At 44.1% G+C, this 24,333-nt stretch overlaps 1 protein-coding gene across 1 annotated transcript in view; it reads left to right on the top strand.

The window, feature by feature from the left end:
* The first annotated feature begins 1,686 nt into the window (after positions 1–1,686).
* TMEM52B (transmembrane protein 52B) overlaps positions 1,687–24,333 on the top strand; it is an 84,084-nt gene continuing 61,437 nt past the window's right edge. Inside the window, exons 1-3 of the mRNA XM_053693043.1 lie at positions 1,687–1,892; positions 22,740–22,803; positions 23,926–23,969. Of these exons, the coding sequence (XP_053549018.1) occupies positions 1,687–1,892; positions 22,740–22,803; positions 23,926–23,969 (314 nt within the window). The remainder of the gene's footprint in view (positions 1,893–22,739; positions 22,804–23,925; positions 23,970–24,333) is intronic.

The raw sequence follows: 24,333 nt of genomic DNA, 5'->3' as shown, positions 1-24,333 counted from the left end.
GCTATGTCATGCACAGCTAGTTGCTATGTCATGTGCAGCTAGTTGCTATGTCATGCACAGCTAGTTGCTATGTCATGCACAGCTAGTTGCTATGTCATGTGCAGCTAGTTGCTATGCCATGTGCAGCTAGTTGCTATGTCATGCACAGCTAGTTGCTATGTCATGTGCAGCTAGTTGTTATGTCATGTGCAGCTAGTTGCTATGTCATGTGCAGCTAGTTGTTATGTCATGTGCAGCTAGTTGCTATGTCATGTGCAGCTTGTTGCTATATCATGTGCAGCTAGTTGCTATGTCATGTGCAGCTAGTTGCTATGTCATGTGCAGCTAGTTGTTATGTCATGTGCAGCTAGTTGCTATGTCATGCACAGCTAGTTGCTATGTCATGTGCAGCTAGTTGCTATGTCATGTGCAGCTAGTTGCTATGTCATGTGCAGCTAGTTGCTATGTCATGCACAGCTAGTTGCTATGTCATGCACAGCTAGTTGCTATGTCATGTGCAGCTAGTTGCTATGGCATGCACAGCTAGTTGCTATGTCATGCACAGCTAGTTGCTATGTCATGCACAGCTAGTTGCTATGTCATGTGCAGCTAGTTGCTATGTCATGCGCAGCTAGTTGCTATGTCATGTGCAGCTAGTTGCTATGTCATGTGCAGCTAGTTGCTATGTCATGCGCAGCTAGTTGCTATGTCATTTGCTGTAGCCCTCTCGGGCGGATAAAGGTATTGGTTAATGAGTATGTCCCTCTCGGGGCGGATAAAGGTATTGGTTAATGAGTATGTCCCTCTCGGGGCGGATAAAGATATTGGTTAATGAGTATGTCCCTCTCGGGGCGGATAAAGGTATTGGTTAATGAGTATGTCCCTCTCGGGGCGGATAAAGGTATTGGTTAATGAGTATGTCCCTCTCGGGGCGGATAAAGGTATTGGTTAATGAGTATGTCCCTCTCCGGGTGGATAAAGGTATTGGTTAATGAGTATGTCCCTCTCGGGGTGGATAAAGGTATTGGTTAATGAGTATGTCCCTCTCGGGGTAGATAAAGGTATTGGTTAATGAGTATGTCCCTCTCGGGGCGGATAAAGGTATTGGTTAATGAGTATGTCCCTCTCATGCCTGTTATGCCATAGGGCCACTCACAGCAATGCACATGGGGATAGATTCACTGACTGCCTCTTCTGCCTCTACATTTTATAATTCAAGCGTTGCTGAGACTGGAACGGTTACAGAAGCTGTTAACAAACCTACATCAGTGTGTCCATGACTGCTGGTACACACAAGGATTTACCTCAACCACCAGAGCTGTGACATTTGCATGTTCTGATGTCAGTTATTAGCAGAGACAGGGTTAATGTGTGACCTTCTGCGCACTAGGGTTTGACCTCTGTGGGAATCTCACTTTCCTCATTTCCAGAAGTTCCGCCCAGTTTCACTTTATGTCCTTTTGTAAATATTAACAGGTGTAATGGTCTGTGAGACCCCTGAGGGTTGTAATTACATTACGGAGCAGGTAGAACACTCAGTAACAAGCTCCAGCAAGAAGGAAACATTTAATTACCTTGCACTCACCTGTCCTTACTGACAAAACGTATCACTGATTTAACCCCAAGCGCTGGCCACAGTAATATATCATATTCCTTTTCTACCCATCAGCTGTGCTCACATGAACAGTACAGGGGTTAATGCAATACATGAGGCTAACTCTGGGAAGTGCACCATCCTCAGACACAAAGCCATCAAGTTGTTTGTACCTGATCTCTCCCACAAGCTACTTGTGGGCACCTCAGGATCTGCAAGTACACAGTCTTCCCCTGACTGCCCACTGGCTTCAGATCCCTATGCATCAAATCCAGAAGAAGCAGCCCAGCGAAGGAGGATTCAGCAGCACAGATCTGAGGTGAGGAGATGTTATGGTCACCTACACCTTGTGACATTAACCCAAACATTGTAACTGTCATCCACACCATTTAACTGTCACACCTTGTGACATTAACCTAAACATTGTAACTCACCTACACCTTGTAACTGTCACCTACACCATGTAACTGGCACCTACACTTTGTGACATTAACCTAAACATTGTAACTCAACCACACCTTGTAACTGTTACCTATACCTTGCGACAATAACCTACACATTCTGTCACCCATTTGTCTCCCATACCCTGTGACTGTCATTCACACACCTTGTGACTATAACCTAAACTCTTTAAGTGTGACCTACAACTCAAGTCTGTCACACACATTTTGTAGCTGTCACCTACACCTTGTGACAATAACCCACACTATAACTGTCACACAACATTTTAGAATGTCATCCCCACCCTTTGATAGTCACTGATGTTTTGTGGATATGTGAAATTATATGATAAGATAAGTATTAGAGTATTAGATATGTGTAATGATATTAGTATTAGATATGTGTAACTATATGATTAGATAAGATACGTATTAGATTATTATATGTGTAATGATATTAGTATTAGATATGTGTAATAATATGATAAGATAAGATAAGTATTAGAGTATTAGATATGTGTAATAATATGATAAGATAAGTATTAGATTATTATATATGTGTAATGATATTAGTATTAGATATGTGTAATAATATGATAAGATAAGTATTAGAGTATTATATATGTGTAATGATATTAGTATTAGATATGTGTAATAATATGATAAGATAAGATAAGTATTAGAGTATTAGATATGTGTAATGATATTAGTATTAGATATGTGTAATGATATGATTAGCTAAGATAAGTATTAGAGTATTAGATATGTGTAATGATATTAGTATTAGATATGTGTAATGATATGATTAGCTAAGATAAGTATTAGAGTATTAGATATGTGTAATGATATTAGTATTAGATATGTGTAATGATATGATTAGCTAAGATAAGTATTAGAGTATTAGATATGTGTAATGATAACTGTTTGAGTGTGCTGACCCATAATATCACAAATTTCAGGTTACTTCTTATGTTACCATTTGATTTTATTTATTTTATTTTTTTATTAATGAAGAGAATTCTCATTTTGTTTAAGAATAAATCATTTGAGACATTGTAACTTTTGGATTAATTTTTCACTGTTACAGGGCAAGTAAAGCAGGTATTGTTTGTTTCACAATGATGAGCACTCAGTGATGTTATGCTGTAGAAATAAAAACACATTTGTTGTATTTAATTTGTCCAAGAGAAGAAGAAAATGGAAGTGTTTATTGACATGTTGGGGCAAGTTTCTGATATTGTATGTGCTGGTGGTGGTGGGTCAGAAACTTTCAAATGAATACTTAAAGGGACAGTCTACTCCAATTTTGTTATAGTTTAAAAAGAAAGATAATCCCATAATTACACATTCCCTAGTTTTGCATAACCAACATGATTATATTAACATAATTTTAATCTCTGTAATTACCTTATATCTAAGCCTCTGCAGACTGCCCCCTTAACTCAGTTCTTTTGACAGACTTGCATTTTAGCCAATCAGTGCTGACTAAATTACTCCACAGAAGTGAGCATAATATTAGCTATATGGAACACACAAACTAGCACCGTCTAGCTGTGAAAAACTGTGAAAATGCACTACGATAAGAGGCAGCCTTCAATGGTTTAGAAATTAGCATATGAGCCTATCTAGGTTTAGCTTTCAACTAAGAATACCAAGAGAACAAAGCAAATTTCATAAAAGTAAATTGGAAAGTTGTTTAAAATTGAACACCCTATCTGAATCATGAAAGTTTAATTTTGACTAGACTGTCCCTTTAAGGACAACATTCAGAATTTACTCAACGCACTGGCAAGCACTGGTGTGTGCGTAATATGGTATCAGTCCTGTGTGTGTAATACGTTATCAGCCCCGGTGTGTGTAATACGGAATCAGCCCCAAGGTGTGTAATACAGTATCAGCCCCGGTGTGTGTAATACAGTATCAGCCCTGGTGTGTGTAATACAGTATCAGCCCGGGTGTGTGTAATACAGTATCAGCCCCAGTGTGTGTAATACAGTATCAGCCCCGGTGTGTGTAATAAGGTATCAGCCCGGTGTGTGTAATACAGTATCAGCCCCGGTGTGTGTAATACAGTATCAGCCCCGGTGTGTAATACGGTATCAGCCCCAGTGTGTGTAATACGGTATCAGCCCCGGTGTGTGTAATACAGTATCAGCCGCAGTGTGTGTAATACAGTATCAGCCCCGGTGTGTGTAATACAGTATCAGCCCCAGTGTGTGTAATACAGTATCAGCCCCAGTGTGTGTAATACAGTATCAGCCCGGTGTGTAATACAGTATCAGCCCGGTGTGTGTAATACAGTATCAGCCCGGTGTGTGTAATACAGTATCAGCCCGGTGTGTAATACAGTATCAGCCCGGTGTGTAATACAGTATCAGCCCGGTGTGTGTAATACAGTATCAGCCCGGTGTGTAATACAGTATCAGCCCGGTGTAATACAGTATCAGCCCGGTGTGTGTAATACAGTATCAGCCCCGGAGTGTGTAATACAGTATCAGCCCGGTGTGTAATACAGTATCAGCCCGGTGTGTGTAATACAGTATCAGCCCCGGTGTGTGTAATACAGTATCAGCCCCGATGTGTGTAATACAGTATCAGCCCCGGTGTGTGTAATACGGTATCAGCCCGGTGTGTGTAATACGGTATCAGTCCTGGTGTGTGTAATACAGTATCAGCCCCGGTGTGTGTAATACAGTATCAGCCCCGGTGTGTGTAATACGGTGTTACGGTTGCCTCCAGGCTGGCTGGAAGTTGGACCGTAGAAAAGGATGCTCCTAGCGCTCACCAAAGGATCATCAGCACCGTAGACACCATAAGTAATGCAAACTCTACGAACCACCGCTGCTGGGCTGGTATCTCGCCGTCTGCTCTGCGTCCTGGACCTACGACCAGGCTCCAGTAGGTGAACCTCTTCCTTCTGTACAGCGAAGCAGGATCAGGAACAAGAGCTCTTACAGGAGCTCAGTAGCTAAGGGAGTATATAGAGCATAGCAATCCCTGTAGTGATTATAGCTGTCCCCTACAAACATGAGTCAAGGCTGCAAGTTAGAGGGTCAGAATAGGTCTGATGTGCTGGAACACACAGCCTGCTTTTTATTGAGGTTACATGCAAAAAAAAGACACTCTCAGGGGAGGCATAAAATCCCCAATCACAAATTTGATACATTTAGATAGAGACAACGCCCTTTGACAGGCCACAACAGCAGATAACATTACACACAAGAAAACAATGCAGTCCACCTTATCACTACTAGCAGTCTGATTAGACAATGGGAATGTTTATCACTAAACTTAATTAGAGCTGATCCCAGCAAACTTGTATTTAGAATAGGCTCTTGAAGCTGAACAAAATTTAACTCTTTAGTTCTGACCGAAGGGTCTGTCACATAGCACTTAATGGCACACAATGAAAACGAATGCTTTTGTAACAGTGCTCCCTTTCTGTGGAACACTCTGCCTGTGTGGTACTTGGTTCAGTAAGCCCTATTTACTGAACCAAGTGGGAGAAAGCCAGGGACAAGTTATTTTACAGGTATGGGGACATAGTCTTAAAGGGGCATTGTTCACCAAAGTCACATTATGTCCCCAGACGGTTCTTAAAGGGCCATGCACACCCAATAAAAGTTAATATGTTTTCAGGGGTACAATCTTCCAGGGGCCATAGTTATGAGGAAGGAGGCTGGCAAATAGGCTTCTCCAAAATCCAGGGAAGCAGGGCAATTTTCCATTTAAAGGGCCAGTTACAAATAGCAGTTTGTAACATATCTCCCCTTTTGCAGGGAGACTAACCAGGCACCTGACCTTCTGTCAGTCAGTGCCTAAGTTAGTCTCGCAACCCACCCACAAATAAACATTAGCAGCAAAGTAGCCCCCCCCACAATAAGTAGTACTGGCCTGTAGGTTCCAGGTTGTAGGATGAAAGTGTAGCATCCTCGGCCTTCCTGGCGCAGCTGGGCAAATAGCTGATGGTACTTGGGGGGCAGAGGCCAGCGGCACTCTGCCCTGGTGCCAGCGCTTCTGCTGGGGTGAGGGGTTTGCAGGCCAGTCCTGTAACAAGGGGGTCTGTAGGGCAGAGGCCAGCAGCGCTCTGTCCTGATGCCAGCTCTTCTGCTGGGGGAATTGGGGCATAGTCCTGCCCGGTGGCAAAGGGAACGTGGGGGTCAGTGGGGGTTAACATCTCCACTGTTAACCCTGGGCCCAAGTTAGGAGTTAGCTGGGGAGGGGGAGATTGGCTTACCTCCTCCTCCTGATACTCCGGTGGCCATTGGGAAGGGAGGTTGATGCTCTCCGCTCCCTGTGGAACATGCTGCGGCTGGGGAGAGAGACCGGTTGTCTCCTCTCCCTGGAAGGCACACTCCGGCTGGGGAGGGAGGTCGATGCTCTCCCCTCCCTGTAGCTGGGTCTGTCGCTGGGGATCTGGGCCGCCTGCCCAGCATCCCTGTATTGCCGGTAGAGAGACTGCGGTCCCATCTCCACCTGCCTGCTGGGGGTCCTCCCAGGACCAGTCTATGAGGCCTGCTGCCTCTGGTATCTCTGGTTGGGGTTGGGGAAGGAGACCGGTTGTCTCTTCCCTCTGCACGGTATACTGCCGCTGGGGAGGGAGGTCGCTGCTCTCCTCTCCCTGTAACTCACTTTCTCGCTGGAGACCAGGTGTCCATACCCTCAAACTCCACAGTTGGCGCTCAAAGGCTCATGCCGCTTCGTTTTCAGTATCCAATTCCCGGATGATGCGACTGACTACCTCCTGCGCAGGGTCTGGACCATATCGGACTAGCCGCCTCTTTACCTCTGGAACGAAATCAGCGCCCTCATAGCGACGGATCCGGTTGAGGTGCTCTTCACAGGGTTCTGACCAGTATCTTGCCAGCTCCATGCTTCTGTAGGTAGGGACGCTGCGCAGTGGCTAGCGTTGCCCTCAATAACTCTCCTACGATACCAGTGCTGTTGGGGTGCTGCTCCTTGCGCTAGGACGCCATCCCACCGCTGCTGCCAAATGTTACGGTTGCCTCCAGGCTGGCTGGAAGTTGGACCGTAGAAAAGGATGCTCCTAGCGCTCACCAAAGGATCATCAGCACCGTAGACACCATAAGTAATGCAGACTCTACGAACCACCGCTGCTGGGCTGGTATATCGCCGTCTGCTCTGCGCCCTGGACCTACGACCAGGCTCCAGTAGGTGAACCTCTTCCTTCTGTACAGCGAAGCAGGATCAGGAACAAGAGCTCTTACAGGAGCTCAGTAGCTAAGGGAGTATATAGAGCATAGCAATCCCTGTAGTGATTATAGCTGTCCCCTACAAACATGAGTCAAGGCTGCAAGTTAGAGGGTCAGAATAGGTCTGATGTGCTGGAACACACAGCCTGCTTTTTATTGAGGTTACATGCAAAAAAAAGACACTCTCAGGGGAGGCATAAAATCCCCAATCACACATTTGATACATTTAGATAGAGACAACGCCCTTTGACAGGCCACAACAGCAGATAACATTACACACAAGAAAACAATGCAGTCCACCTTATCACTACTAGCAGTCTGATTAGACAATGGGAATGTTTATCACTAAACTTAATTAGAGCTGATCCCAGCAAACTTGTATTTAGAATAGGCTCTTGAAGCTGAACAAAATTTAACTCTTTAGTTCTGACCGAAGGGTCTGTCACATAGCACTTAATGGCACACAATGAAAACGAATGCTTTTGTAACAGTGCTCCCTTTCTGTGGAACACTCTGCCTGTGTGGTACTTGGTTCAGTAAGCCCTATTTACTGAACCAAGTGGGAGAAAGCCAGGGACAAGTTATTTTACAGGTCTGGGGACATAGTCTTAAAGGGGCATAGTTCACCAAAGTCACATTATGTCCCCAGGCGGTTCTTAAAGGGCCATACACACCCAATAAAAGTTAATATGTTTTCAGGGGCACAATCTTCCAGGGGCCATAGTCATGAGGAAGGAGGCTGGCAAATAGGCTTCTCCAAAATCCAGGGAAGCAGGGCAATTTTCCATTTAAAGGGCCAGTTACAAATAGCAGTTTGTAACATACGGTATCAGCCCCATTGTGTGTAATACGGTATCAGCCCCGGTGTGTGTAATACGGTATCAGCCCCGGTGTGTCTAATACGGTATCAGCCCCGGTGTGTGTAATACGGTATCAGCCCAGGTGTGTGTAATACAGTATCAGCCCCAGTGTGTGTAATACAGTATCAGTCCCAGTGTGTGTAATACAGTATCATCCCCGGTGTGTGTAATACGGTATCATCCCCGGTGTGTGTAATACAGTATCAGCCCCGGTGTGTGTAATACAGTATCAGCCCCGGTGTGTGTAATACAGTATCAGCCCCAGTGTGTGTAATACAGTATCAGCCCCAGTGTGTGTAATACAGTATCAGCCCCGGTGTGTGTAATACAGTATCAGCCCCGGTGTGTGTAATACAGTATCAGCCCCATTGTGTGTAATACAGTATCAGCCCGGTGTGTGTAATACGGTATCAGCCCCAGTGTGTGTAATACGGTATCAGCCCGGTGTGTGTAATACAGTATCAGCCCCGGTGTGTGTAATACAGTATCAGCCCCGGTGTGTGTAATACGGTATCAGCCCGGTGTGTGTAATACGGTATCAGCCCGGTGTGTGTAATACGGTATCAGCCCCGGTGTGTGTAATACGGTATCAGCCCCGGTGTATATAATACGGTATCAGCCCCGGTGTGTGTAATACAGTATCAGCCCCAGAGTGTGTAATACAGTATCAGCCCGAGAGTGTGTAATACAGTATCAGCCCCGGTGTGTATAATACAGTATCAGCCCCAGAGTGTGTAATACAGTATCAGCCCCGGTGTTTGTAATACAGTATCAGCCCCGGTGTTTGTAATACAGTATCAGCCCCAGAGTGTGTAATACAGTATCAGCCCTGGTGTGTGTAATACAGTATCAGCCCAGGTGTGTAATACGGTATCAGCCCCGGTGTGTGTAATACGGTATCAGCCCCGGTGTGTGAAATACGGTATCAGCCCCGGTGTGTGTAATACAGTATCAGCCCCAGTGTGTAATACGGTATCAGCCCCGGTGTGTCTAATACGGTATCAGCCCCGGTGTGTGTAATACGGTATCAGCCCAGGTGTGTGTAATACAGTATCAGCCCCAGTGTGTGTAATACAGTATCAGTCCCAGTGTGTGTAATACAGTATCATCCCCGGTGTGTGTAATACGGTATCATCCCCGGTGTGTGTAATACAGTATCAGCCCCGGTGTGTGTAATACAGTATCAGCCTCGGTGTGTGTAATACAGTATCAGCCCCGGTGTGTGTAATACAGTATCAGCCCCGGTGTGTGTAATACAGTATCAGCCCCAGTGTGTGTAATACAGTATCAGCCCCGGTGTGTGTAATACAGTATCAGCCCCGGTGTGTGTAATACAGTATCAGCCCCATTGTGTGTAATACAGTATCAGCCCGGTGTGTGTAATACGGTATCAGCCCCAGTGTGTGTAATACGGTATCAGCCCGGTGTGTGTAATACAGTATCAGCCCCGGTGTGTGTAATACAGTATCAGCCCCGGTGTGTGTAATACGGTATCAGCCCGGTGTGTGTAATACGGTATCAGCCCGGTGTGTGTAATACGGTATCAGCCCCGGTGTGTGTAATACGGTATCAGCCCCGGTGTGTGTAATACGGTATCAGCCCCGGTGTGTGTAATACAGTATCAGCCCCAGAGTGTGTAATACAGTATCAGCCCGAGAGTGTGTAATACAGTATCAGCCCCGGTGTGTATAATACAGTATCAGCCCCAGAGTGTGTAATACAGTATCAGCCCCGGTGTTTGTAATACAGTATCAGCCCCGGTGTTTGTAATACAGTATCAGCCCCAGAGTGTGTAATACAGTATCAGCCCTGGTGTGTGTAATACAGTATCAGCCCAGGTGTGTAATACGGTATCAGCCCCGGTGTGTGTAATACGGTATCAGCCCCGGTGTGTGAAATACGGTATCAGCCCCGGTGTGTGTAATACAGTATCAGCCCCAGTGTGTAATACGGTATCAGCCCCGGTGTGTGTAATACGGTATCAGCCCCGGTGTGTGTAATACGGTATCAGCCCCGGTGTGTGTAATACGGTATCAGCCCCGGTGTGTGTAATACGGTATCAGCCCCGGTGTGTGTAATACAGTATCAGCCCCGGTGTGTGTAATACGGTATCAGTCCCGGTGTGTGTAATACGGTATAAGCCCCGGTGTGTGTAACACAGTATCAGCCCCGGTGTGTGTAATACAGTATCAGCCCCGGTGTGTGTAATACAGTATCAGCCCCGGTGTGTGTAATACAGTATCTGCCCCGGTGTGCGTAATACGGTATCAGCCCTGGTGTGTGTATGTCATGACCCAGCCTGGAATTGAACCTGGGACCTGTTTCTATTTCTGCTGCTGTTCTTTCCCAGCCTGTTGTCTTGCCTCTCTGCCACCAGATGGCTTGATCACAGGGTAAGAATATTGGGTTTTTCTGTTTGCTGCAACTTTGGCTCTCTGGCTCCACCTGCTTTCCAGCTGAAACAAATCATATAATCAGCAGCCTGCTATATCTGGGAGGTTTGTTTTTAGTTCTGGGCCTTGACATTGAGTGTTATACTCTGAAAGACCCTCTGGTCCTGTTTCCTCAGTGAAATACAGATTTGTTTGGATTTCCTGGTTCCTGATTTCTGATTCATTTCCTGACTACTCTTCTGGATATTCCCTTGGCACTGTGTTTCGTTTTTGGACTGATTTCCTGGCAATTGATCTTGCCTAATTCTCTATTTCCTAAAGACTGACTCAGGTACTTTTGCTTGCTTGTTACCTGATACTATAGAGTTCCAGTTTGCAGTTTATGCAAGTTTCCTGTTTGTTACTACAGTGTTCCAGTCTACAGCATATGCAAGTATCCTGTATGTTATTACAAAGCGCTGCATTCCTGCCTGTTATTACACAGTTCCAGTCTACAGCATATGCAAATATCTTGCCTATTATACAAAGCGCTACATTCCTGCCTGTTATTACAGAGTTCCAGTCTACAGCATATGCAAGTATCCTGCCTATTATTACAAAGCTCTGCATTCCAGCCTGTTATTACAGTTCCAATCTATAGCATATGCAAGTATCCTGCCTGTTATTACAAAGATCTGTATACCTGCCTAATACTACAGCCTATGGACATTGCCTTATCTAATTGCATATCTCTGCATTGCTAATTATCCTATAAATAAAACCATCACCTTTATTTCCTAAAATTTTGTACCTGTTTAATTATGCCAAAAAGGAAAGACACACGCAGACAAAACACAACTTAAACCCCAGAACCTGAGAATTTTGTCTGTGGACTCTCATCTATTACAACTTAACCAAATTCTAAAATCACTTCCGGATACATTGAAGTCACTTATCCAAGATTTCACTGCAGGATTCCAGACTTTACAGGATAGCCTGAAAGACTTTATTAATAAAAAAATGTCTGGGTTGGGCACTCCTACTCCTGTGTCCACTACCCCAAAGGCTGTATCCTTATCAATCCAAAGGAGGATATCAACCCCTCTTACCACTCATGAAATGGCCAGAAGGAGAACTAATGGCTTATGTTTCTATTGTGGAGCTACTGGGCATGTAATATCCTTTTGTCCAGTGAGACCCCCTAAGAAGTCTGTTCCGCGGTCTCCACCTCAAAATCCTGATTCATCAAATGGACGGGCTACAGAAAGGAAGTCAAACTTTAATCCCACTTTGGATTCCTCTGGAGATGAGCTCTGCATGGGTTCTATTTTACTTCCCCAATTTGATCAGCCTAGGACTGCACCTTCCAAAGACTCTGATTCCTGTGAAGTACTAACATGTCATCCACAGAATCCTAGAACTACGAATCCAAAGATTTGCCTACCAAATGCAGCTACATTCTAATCTTTGTGCATTTCAGAAGAAATGTCTAACTATTCAACCATTGAAGATGATACTGATTCTGACACTGAAGGGACAGTGCTTCAAACTGCTGTTCAGTCAAAAGGTCCTTTACCTCCTTTTCCTCAGACCCACCTCTTCAGAACCTACAAGTAGTGATGTCGCAAACCTAAAAATTTGGGTTCGTGAACAGCGAACGCGAACTTCCCCAAAAGTTGGTGAACCGGGCGAATCCCCATAGACTTTAATGGGCAGGCGAATTTCAAAACCCACAGGGACTCTTTCTGGCCACAATATTGATGGAAAAGTTGTTTTAAGGGGACTAACACCTGGACTGTGGCATGCCGGAGGGGGATCCATGGCAAAACTCCCATGGAAAATTACATAGTTGATGCAGAGTCTGGTTTTAAGCAATAAAGGGCATGAATCACCTAACATTCCTAAATTGTTTGGAATAACGTGCTTTAAAACATCATGTATGATGTTGTATCGATCAGGTAGTGTAAGGGTTACGCCCGCTTCACAGTGACAGACCAAACTCCCGCAGCGGGTACAACATCATCATCATCACACCGTACGTCCATGTGTGTAATGCTGCCTGACTGAGACATATCCCTGTTATCTACATCCTCTGGCAATAATGGTTGCGCATCACTCATTTCTTCCAACTGATGTGTAAATAACTCCTCTGACAGATCAAGTGAAGCGGCTGTGGTGCTAGTGTTGGTGGTGGCGGCAGGCGGGCGAGTGGTAACTTGAGAGGTGCCCGAAGCTAAGCTGGAGGAGGATGGTGCATCAAGGTTCCGAGCGGAAGCTGTAGAAGATTGGGTGTCCTGTGTTAGCCAGTCAACTATGTCCTCAGAAATGTTGGAGTTCGGGGTACGTGGCCTCTGAACACTGGGCATTATTCTAGGGCCAAAGGGAATCACAGCACTACGAACACGACGGCCCCTGCGGGGTGGCCTGCCTCTGCCTGTCATTTTTTTTTCGATTGGTGGTACTATGCGTGCAAGCTACTGTGACAACAGATATGAGTAGCACTGTGCACTGGCAGAAGTTGGCAGAGTAGACGCTGTAGGCCTGACACACACGCTTGCAGACAACTAACTGCTATTCAATCTATTACAGTCAAAATTGTATTTTTTTTTTTTTAAATGTACACTACTGTTACACCAGATATGAGTTGCACTGGTGTGACACTGTGCCCTGGCAGGCAGGCACTGAAACGCACACGTGTGAAGGAAACTGACTGCTATTATTTAACACAGTCAAAAAAGTGTTGTTTTTTTTAAATCTACACTACTGTTACACCAGATATGAGTTGCACTGGGGTGACACTGTGCCCTGGCAGGCAGGCCCTGAAACGCACACGTGTGAAGGAAACTGACTGCTATTATTTCACAGTCAAAAAAGTGTTGTTTTTTTTAAAATCTACACTACTGTTACACCAGATATGAGTTGCACTGGGGTGACACTGTGCCCTGGCAGGCAGGCACTGAAACGCACACGTGTGAAGGAAACTGACTGCTATTATTTAACACAGTCAAAAAAGTGTTTTTTTTTTTAAATCTACACTACTGTTACACCAGGGGCGCGATCCGATATACAGCGTAGTTTTCGGCGCAAGCGAGGGAACCCGCTTCGCCCGCAGTTTCAGCTCGCAACTCGAGCTATCCAATATACAGCGCCGTCAGATGCTAAACTGGCGTAAGTCTGACAAACCAGCGATGTCCAGAAATCTGCGTAAGTACAAATTTCTGGAGTCGCCAGTGACTTACGGCACTTTAGAAACTGCCGGCGCCTACAAAACCTGACTAAAGTCTAAATCTCCCGTAACTGTCTAACACGCCTCCCAAACATAACCCGACACGTCTAACCCTCTATTCGCTATCCCCCCTCACTATCCTAACAATAAAAAATGTATTAACCCCTAAACCGCCGCTCTCGGACCCCGCCGCCACCTAATAAAGTTATTAACCCCTAAACCGCCGCTCCCGGACCCCGCCGCCAGCTATATTAAATCTATAACCCCCTAAAGTGAGCCCTAACACCGCCGCCATCTATGTTACCTACCCCCTAATGTGAGCTCCTACCCCGCCGCCAGCTATATTAAACTATATTAACCAGTATCTAATCCCCCTACCCCGCCGCCAGCTATAGTATCTATATTAACCCCTAATCTAATCCCCCTAAAATAATTATCTCTATTACCAGCCCTTAAAAGGGCCTTTTGCGGGGCTTTGCCCCAAAGTAAACAGCTCTTTTGCCCTATAACCTGCCCTCCCTACACCGCCGCCACCTATATTAATAGTATTAACCCCTAATGTAAGCCCCTTACACCGCCGCCATCTATATTAAAATTATTAACCCCTAATTTAATCTACCTACCCCGCCGCCAGCTATATTATCTATATTAACCCTAAGTATATTATAGTTAACATAGTTATTACATTATATATATTAACTATATTAACCCTAATTATATTAGGGTTAATATAGTTAATATAGTTACTATAGTATTTATATTAACTATATTAACTCTATCTAACCCTAACACCCCTAACTAAATTCTTATTAAATAAATCTAATTCATATTATAAACTAAAATATTCCTATTTAAATCTAAATACTTACCTATAAAATAAACCCTAAGATAGCTACAATATAATTAATAATTACATTGTAGCTATGTTAGGGTTTATATTTATTTTACAGGTAAATTGTTAATTATTTTAACTAGGTATAATAGCTATTAAATAGTTATTAACTATTTAATAGCTACCTAGTTAAAATAATTACCCAATTACCTGTAAAATAAATCCTAACCTAAGTTACAAATACACCTACACTATCAATAAATTAAATAAACTACAAATATCTATCTACCCAACTCTGTACCAGCCCTTAAAAGGGCTTTTTGCGGGGTATTTACCCCAAGTTAACAGCTCTTTTGCCTGTAAAAAAAAAAAACACCCCCCCCAACATTACAACCCACCACCCACATACCCCTATTCTAAACCCACCCAAACCCCCCTTAAAAAACCTAACACTACCCCCATGAAGATCTCCCTACCTTGTCTTCACCCAACCGGGCCGAACTCCTCATCCGATCCGGGCGATGTCTTTATCCAAGCGGCAAAGAAGAAGTCTTCATCCCGGCGATGTCTTTATCCAAGCGGCAGCAAAGTCTTCTTCCATCCGGCGACATCTTCCATCAAGCGGCATCTTCAATCTTCTTTCTTTGCTCCTCCGACGCGGAGCATCCATCCTGGCCGACGACTGAACGACGAATGAGGTACCTTTAAATGACGTCATCCAAGATGGCGTCCGTCGAATTCCGATTGGCTGATAGGATTCTATCAGCCAATCGGAATTAAGGTAGGAAAAATCTGATTGGCTGATTGAATCAGCCAATCAGATTCAAGTTCAATCCGATTGGCTAATCCAATCAGCCAATCGGATTGAACTTGAATCTGATTGGCTGATTCAATCAGCCAATCAGATTTTTCCTACCTTAATTCCGATTGGCTGATAGGATTCTAACAGCCAATCGGAATTAAGGTAGGAAAAATCTGATTGGCTGATTGAATCAGCCAATCAGATTCAAGTTCAATCCGATTGGCTGATTGGATCAGCCAATCGGATTGAACTTGAATCTGATTGGCTGATTCAATCAGCCAATCAGATTTTTCTACCTTAATTCCGATTGGCTGACAGAATCCTATCAGCCATCTTGGATGACGTCATTTAAAGGTACCTCATTCGTCGTTCAGTAGTCGGCCGGGATGGATGCTCCGCGTCGGAGGAGCGAAGAAAGAAGATTGAAGATGCCGCTTTGCTTGAAGACATCATCGGATGGAAGAAGACTCTCTGCCGCTTGCTTGAAGACATCACCGGATGGAAGAAGACTCTCTGCCGCTTGCTTGACGACATCACCAGATGGAAGAAGACTTCACTGCAGCTTGCTTGAAGACATCGCCCGGATCGGATGAAGAGTTCTGCCCGGCGGGTGAATACAAGGAGGGAGATCTTCAGGGGGGTAGTGTTAGGTTTATTTAAAGGGGGGTTTGGGTTAGATTAGGGGTATGTGGGTGGTGGGTTGTAATGTTGGGGGGTGGTATTGTGTGTTTTTTTTCAGGCAAAAGAGCAGTTTTCTTTGGGGCATGCCCCGCAAAAGGCCCTTTTAAGGGCTGGTAAGGTAAAAGAGCTAACTTTTTTAATTTAGAATAGGGCAGGGAATTTTTTTTATTTTGGGGGGCTTTATTATTTTATTAGGGGGCTTAGAATAGGTGTAATTAGCTTAAAAATCTTGTAATCTTTTTTTTATTTTTTGTAATTTAGTGTTTGTTTGTTTTTGTAATTTAGTTTAGTTTATTTAATTGTATTTTTAGATAGATATTTGTAGTTTATTTAATTTATTGATAGTGTAGGTGTATTTGTAACTTAGGTTAGGATTTATTTTACAGGTAATTGGGTAATTATTTTAACTAGGTAGCTATTAAATAGTTAATAACTATTTAATAGCTATTATACCTAGTTAAAATAATTAACAATTTACCTGTAAAATAAATATAAACCCTAACAAAGCTACAATGTAATTATTAATTATATTGTAGCTATCTTAGGGTTTATTTTATAGGTAAGTATTTAGATTTAAATAGGAATATTTTAGTTTATAATATGAATTAGATTTATTTAATAAGAATTTAGTTAGGGGTGTTAGGGTTAGATAGAGTTAATATAGTTAATATAAATACTATAGTAACTATATTAACTATATTAACCCTAATATAATTAGGGTTAATATAGTTAATATATATAATGTAATAACTATATTAACTATAATATACTTAGGGTTAATATAGATAATATAGCTGGCAGCGGGGTAGGTAGATTAAATTAGGGGTTAATAATTTTAATATAGATGGCGGCGGTGTAAGGGGCTTACATTAGGGGTTAATACTATTAATATAGGTGGCGGCGGTGTAGGGAGGGCAGGTTATAGGGCAAAAGAGCTGTTTACTTTGGGGCAAAGCCCCGCAAAAGGCCCTTTTAAGGGCTGGTAATAGAGCTTATTACTTTAGGGATATTAGATTAGGGGTTAATAATATTAATATAGCTGGCGGCGGTATAGGGGGATTAGATTAGGGGTTAATAATTTTTATATAGGTGGCGGCGGTGTAAGGGGTCAGATTAGGGGATAGATAAGGTAGATGGCGGCGGATTTAGGGGTTCACATTAGGGGATAGATCAGTTAGATGGTGGCGGTTTTAGGGGCTCACAGTAGGGGGTTAGTTTATGTAGATGGCGGCGGGGTCCGGGAGCAGCGGTTTAGTTGTTAATAACTTTATTAGGGATTGCGGCGGGGGATCGCGGTTGACAGGTAGATAGACATTGCGCATGCGTTAGGTGTTAGGTTTTATTTAGCAGGTAGTTTAGGGAGTTACGGGGCTCCAATAGTCAGCGTAAGGCTTCTTACGGCTGCTTTTTGTGGCGAGGTGAAAATGGAGTAAGATTTCTCCATTTTCGCCACGTAAGTCCTTACGCTGTATATTGGATACCAAACTGCGCTGGTTTGGTATACCTGTCTATGGCCCAAAAAACTACGGGCGACGCTAGAAATATACGCGCGTAACTTCTAAGTTACGCCGTATATAGGATACCAAACCAGCGCAAATATTGGCGTCGCCAGCTTTTGCGGGCCACGATTTTTATCGGATCGGCCCCCATATATGAGTTGCACTGGGGTGACACTGTGCCCTGGCAGGCAGGCCCTGAAACGCACACGTGTGAAGGAAACTGACTGCTATTATTTAACACAGTCAAAAAAGTGTTGTTTTTTTTAAAATCTACACTACTGTTACACCAGATATGAGTTGCACTGGGGTGACACTGTGCCCTGGCAGGCAGGCACTGAAACGCACACGTGTGAAGGAAACTGACTGCTATTATTTAACACAGTCAAAAAAGTGTTGTTTTTTAAAATCTACACTACTATTACACCAGATTTGAGTTGCACTGGGGTGACACTGTGCCCTGGCAGGCAGGCACTGAAACGCACACGTGTGAAGGAAACTGACTGCTATTATTTAACACAGTCAAAAAAGTTTTTTTTTTTAAATCTACACTACTGTTACACCAGATATGAGTTGCACTGGGGTGACACTGTGCCCTGGCAGGCAGGCACTGAAACGCACACGTGTGAAGGAAACTGACTGCTATTATTTAACACAGTCAAAAAAGTGTGTTTTTTTTTAAATCTACACTACTGTTACACCAGATATGAGTTGCACTGGGGTGACACTGTGCTCTGGCAGGCAGGCACTGAAACGCACACGTGTGAAGGAAACTGACTGCTATTATTTAACACAGTCAAAAAAGTGTTGTTTTTTTTAAATCTACACTACTGTTACACCAGATATGAGTTGCACTGGGGTGACACTGTGCCCTGGCAGGCCCTGAAACGCACACGTGTGAAGGAAACTGATTGCTATTATTTAACACAGTCAAAAACGTGTTTTTTTTTTTAAATCTACACTACTGTTACACCAGATATGAGTTGCACTGGGGTGACACTGTGCCCTGGCAGGCAGGCCCTGAAACGCACACGTGTGAAGGAAACTGACTGCTTTTATTTAACACAGTCAAAAAAGTGTTGTTTTTTTAAATCTACACTACTGTTACACCAGATATGAGTTGCACTGGGGTGACACTGTGCCCTGGCAGGCAGGCACTGAAACGCACACGTGTGAAGGAAACTGACTGCTATTATTTAACACAGTCAAAAAAGTGTTGTTTTTTTTAAATCTACACTACTGTTACACCAGATATTAGTTGCACTGGGGTGACACTGTGCCCTGGCAGGCAGGCCCTGAAACGTACACGTGTGAAGGAAACTGACTGCTATTATTTAACACAGTCAAAAAAGTGTTTGTTTTTTTTAAATCTACACTACTGTTACACCAGATATGAGTGGTGGCACTGGGCAAGTGGGCACAGTATACGCTGTGAGCCTGACACACACGCTGGCAGGCAGGCAACTGCGATTAGATTACACAGGGAAAAAAAAAAAAGCAGACTGGTGTTCTAGCCCTAAAAAGGGCTTTTTGGGGTGCTGTCCTTACAGCAGAGATCAGATGAGTCCTTCAGGACTGTAGTGGACACTGAATACACTAGCCTAGCTATCAATTTCCCTATTAAATCAGCAGCAGCTACAATGTCCCTCCTCTCACTAAGAATGCAGCTTCCAAATGAATCTAAAATGGATGCTGTCCAGGAGGTGGGAGGGTCTGGGAGGGAGTGTCTGCCGCTGATTGGCTGTAATGTGTCTTCTGACTGTGAGGTAAAGGGTCAAAGTTTACTCAATGATGAAGAATAGGGGGTGGAACGAACATTGCATATGTTCGCCCGCCGCGGCAACGCGAACATGCTATGTTCGCCGGGAACTATTCGCCGGCGAACTATTCACGACATCACTACCTACAAGCCTAGAACTGCACAGAAACCAAAGATCAGTCCTGTTGGGGCCCTCTATACTAATTCCAGTCCGCAGAATCCTCTTCTGGAGAGCCCTTCAAAAAAGATAATACCCCCTGATTGTACTTATGCCTCTGATGGCACGCTAGTACGCATTAAACATCTGGAGCTATGCAAGAATGCTAAGTCCGCCCAGAGGTCGTCCTTCAGGAGGGGGTACTGTCATGACCCAGCATGGAATTGAACCCGGGACCTGTTTCTATTTCTGCTGCTGTTCTTTCCCAGCCTGTTGTCTTGCCTCTCTACCACCAGATGGCTTGATCACAGGGTAAGAATATTGGGTTTTTCTGTTTGCTGCAACTTTGGCTCTCTGGCTCCACCTGCTTTCCAGCTGAAACAAATCATATAATCAGCAGCCTGCTATATCTGGGAGGTTTGTTTTCAGTTCTGGGCCTTGACATTGAGTGTTATACTCTGAAAGACCCTCTGGTCCTGTTTCCTGAGTGAAATACAGATTTGTTTGGATTTCCTGGTTCCTGATTTCTGATTCATTTCCTGACTACTCTTCTGGATATTCCCTTGGCACTGTGTTTCGTTTTTGGACTGATTTCCTGGCAATTGATCTTGCCTAATTCTCTATTTCCTAAAGACTGACTCAGGTACTTTTGCTTGCTTGTTACCCGATACTATAGAGTTCCAGTTTGCAGTCTATGCAAGTTTCCTGTTTGTTACTACAGTGTTCCAGTCTACAGCATATGCAAGTATCCTGTATGTTATTACAAAGTACTGCATTCCTGCCTGTTATTACACAGTTCCAGTTTACAGCATATGCAAGTATCCTGCCTGTTATTACAAAGCGCTGCATTCCTGCCTGTTATTACACAGTTCCAGTCTACAGCATATGCAAATATCCTGCCTGTTATACAAAGCGCTACATTCCTGCCTGTTATTACAGAGTTCCAGTCTACAGCATATGCAAGTATCCTGCCTATCATTATCAGCCCCGGTGTGTGTAATACGGTATCAGCCCCGGTGTGTGTAATACGGTATCAGCCCCGGTGTGTGTAATACAGTCTTAGCCCCGGTGTGTGTAATACAGTATCAGCCCCGGTGTGTGTAATACAGTCTTAGCCCGGTGTGTGTAATACAGTATCAGCCCCAGAGTGTGTAATACAGTATCAGCCCCAGAGTGTGTAATACAGTATCAGCCCCAGAGTGTAGGGTTGCCACCTCAGCCATGTTTTCCTGGACACTTATGAGTTACACATGCTGCAGAGAGGAACTTGTATTGTGTTTCTGGACAGCACTATTCATATTCCTCCCGGCACACCCTGCAGCATGTGTAACTTATAAGTGTTCTGTATTTTAAGGGACGGGTGGCAACCCTACCAGAGTGTGTAATACGGTATCAGCCACGGTGTGTGTAATACGGTATCAGTCCCGGTGTGTGTAATACGGTATCAGTCCCGGTGTGTGTAACACAGTATCAGTCCCGGTGTGTGTAATATGTATGGTATCATCCCCGGTGTATGTAATACGGTATCAGTCCCGGTTTGTGTAATACAGTATCAGCCCGGTGTGTTATACGGTATCAGCTCCGGTGTGTGTAATACAGTATCAGCCCCGGTGTGTGTAATACAGTATCTGCCCCGGTGTGTGTAATACGGTATCAGCCCTGGTGTGTGTATGTCATGACCCAGCCTGGAATTGAACCTGGGACCTGTTTCTATTTCTGCTGCTGTTCTTTCCCAGCCTGTTGTCTTGCCTCTCTGCCACCAGATGGCTTGATCACAGGGTAAGAATATTGGGTTTTTCTGTTTGCTGCAACTTTGGCTCTCTGGCTCCACCTGCTTTCCAGCTGAAACAAATCATATAATCAGCAGCCTGCTATATCTGGGAGGTTTGTTTTCAGTTCTGGGCCTTGACATTGAGTGTTATACTCTGAAAGACCCTCTGGTCCTGTTTCCTGAGTGAAATACAGATTTGTTTGGATTTCCTGGTTCCTGATTTCTGATTCATTTCCTGACTACTCTTCTGGATATTCCCTTGGCACTGTGTTTTGTTTTTGGACTGATTTCCTGGCAATTGATCTTGCCTAATTCTCTATTTCCTAAAGACTGACTCAGGTACTTTTGCTTGCTTGTTACCCGATACTATAGAGTTCCAGTTTGCAGTCTATGCAAGTTTCCTGTTTGTTACTACAGTGTTCCAGTCTACAGCATATGCAAGTATCCTGTATGTTATTACAAAGCACTGCATTCCTGCCTGTTATTACACAGTTCCAGTCTACAGCATATGCAAGTATCCTGCCTGTTATTACAAAGCGCTGCATTCCTGCCTGTTATTACACAGTTCCAGTCTACAGCATATGCAAATATCCTGCCTGTTATACAAAGCTCTACATTCCTGCCTGTTATTACAGAGTTCCAGTCTACAGCATATGCAAGTATCCTGCCTATTATTATCAGCCCCGGTGTGTGTAATAAGGTATCAGCCCCGGTGTGTGTAATACACAGCCCTGGTAGACTGGTATCAGCCCGGTGTGTAATACGGTATCAGCTCGGTGTGTGTAATACAGTATCATCCCCAGTGTTTGTAATACGGTATCAGTCCCGGTGTGTGTAATACGGTATCAGCCCGGTGTGTAATACGGTATCAGCCCCGGTGTGTGTAATACAGTATCAGCTCGGTGTGTAATACAGTATCAGCTCGGTGTGTAATACGGTATCAGCTCGGTGTGTAATACGGTATCAGCTCGGTGTGTAATACAGTATCAGCTCGGTGTGTAATACGGTATCAGCTCGGTGTGTGTAATACGGTATCAGCTCGGTGTGTAATACGGTATCAGCCCGGTGTGTAATACAGTATCAGCCCAGTGTGTAATACAGTATCATAGGGCCTTAGTGAACTTATGTTTTATATATTTGCATACACAATAGAGTCATTTAAATAATCATGTTATTAGAAACACTTGAATTCATTTTTGGTCCAGAGACAATCCCCTGGGTATGTTTAACTTTTCTCCTCTATTGTGGCCAGCTAGAAACAGATACACAATGAGCTCCTGCACTTGTTGCAGGATCACTTTATTGGAGACAGTGGAAAAAAACATTTTCAGAGTTAAGTTACAGCAAAAACAAGCAAAATATCAATGAATATATTTCAGTTTTTTTACACACTGTAAACTAGAATTCAGTTTTACATTTAATGTCCCTTTAAGTCTGAACCCTTGAGGGACCCGGTATCTCTCGTCTAAATTAATAACCAAACTTGTGTTGCAGGATCACAACAGCAGCTATTAACTACAACAACAAGAAGCCATTTTATTACATTGTTTTTTTCAGGTTTTACTGGAGTGTAAACATGAAAAGTCAAATAACTCTATGTGTGATCACTGGACTCTACCTGGTAATGTTATATACAGAGCCATATACTGCGCTAGACACCAGCACTGACACACACTGCGCTAGACACCAGCACTGACACACACTGCGCTAGACACCAGCACTGACACACACTGCGCTAGACACCAGCACTGACACACACTGCGCTAGACACCAGCACTGACACACACTGCGCTAGACACCAGCACTGACACACACTGCGCTAGACACCAGCACTGACACACACTGCGCTAGACACCAGCACTGACACACACTGCGCTAGACACCAGCACTGACACACACTGCGCTAGACACCAGCACTGACACACACTGCGCTAGACACCAGCACTGACACACACTGCGCTAGACACCAGCACTGACACACACTGTGCAAGGCACCAGCACTGGCACACAGAACAGTAGGCACCAGCATTGGCACACAGAGCAGTAGGCACCAGCATTGGCACACAGAGCAGCAGACACCAGCATTGGCACACAGAGCAGCAGGCACCAGCATTGGCACACAGAGCAGCAGATACCAGTATTGGCACACAGAGCAGTAAGCACTAGTGTTGGCTCACAAAGCACTAGGCACCAGCATTGGCACACAGAGCAGCAGATAGCAGTATTGGCACACAGAGCAGCAAATACCAGTATTGGCACACAGAGCACTAGGCACCAGTATTGGCACACAGAGCACTAGGCACCAGTATTGGCACACAAAGCACTAGGCACCAGTATTGGCACACAGAGCAGTAGACACCAGTATTGGCACACAAAGCAGTAGGCACCAGTATTTGGCACACAGAGCAGTAAACACCAGCATTGGCACACAGAGCAGTAGGCACCAGCTGGCACACAGAGCAGCAGGCACCAGCATACGCACACAGAGCAGCAGACATCAGCATACGCACACAGAGCAGCAGACACCAGTATTGGCACACAGAGCAGCAGAAACCAGTATTGGCACACAGAGCAGCAGGCACCAGCTGGCACACAGAGCAGTAGGCACCAGTATTGGCACACAGAACAGCAGACACCAGTATTGGCAAATGATTTTGTGGTGTTAGTGTTTTACTGTTGTGTATGTTTGTGTGATAATTACATGTGTACTGTGCAGGTCTTACTCACGCTGGTTATGTTACAGGTTTCCCCAGCAAGTTGTGAATCTGACTGTGAAAACTCAAGACAGTGAGTAATGAGACCATCAAACAAAATACTCATGATTACCTAGGGTGGCACAAGGACTACCTGATTATCTGATAAGTTACATGTGTATATATATATGTGTGTGTGTGTATGTGTTTATATGTATGTGTGCAGTATAATATACTGTATAAATGTGTGTGTGTGTTTATATTTATGTGTGCATAATATAGATATATATGTGTGTGTGTGTTTATATGTATGTGTGCATAATATATATATATGCAGTATATACACACACACACACACATATATATCTATATTATGCACACATAAATATAAACACACACACATTTATACAGTATATTATACTGCACACATACATATAAACACATACACACACACACAT

The sequence above is a fragment of the Bombina bombina genome, chromosome 9, assembly GCF_027579735.1.
Source record: "Bombina bombina isolate aBomBom1 chromosome 9, aBomBom1.pri, whole genome shotgun sequence".
Taxonomy (NCBI): domain Eukaryota; kingdom Metazoa; phylum Chordata; class Amphibia; order Anura; family Bombinatoridae; genus Bombina; species Bombina bombina.
This window is presented reverse-complemented; position numbering and strand designations above follow the sequence as displayed.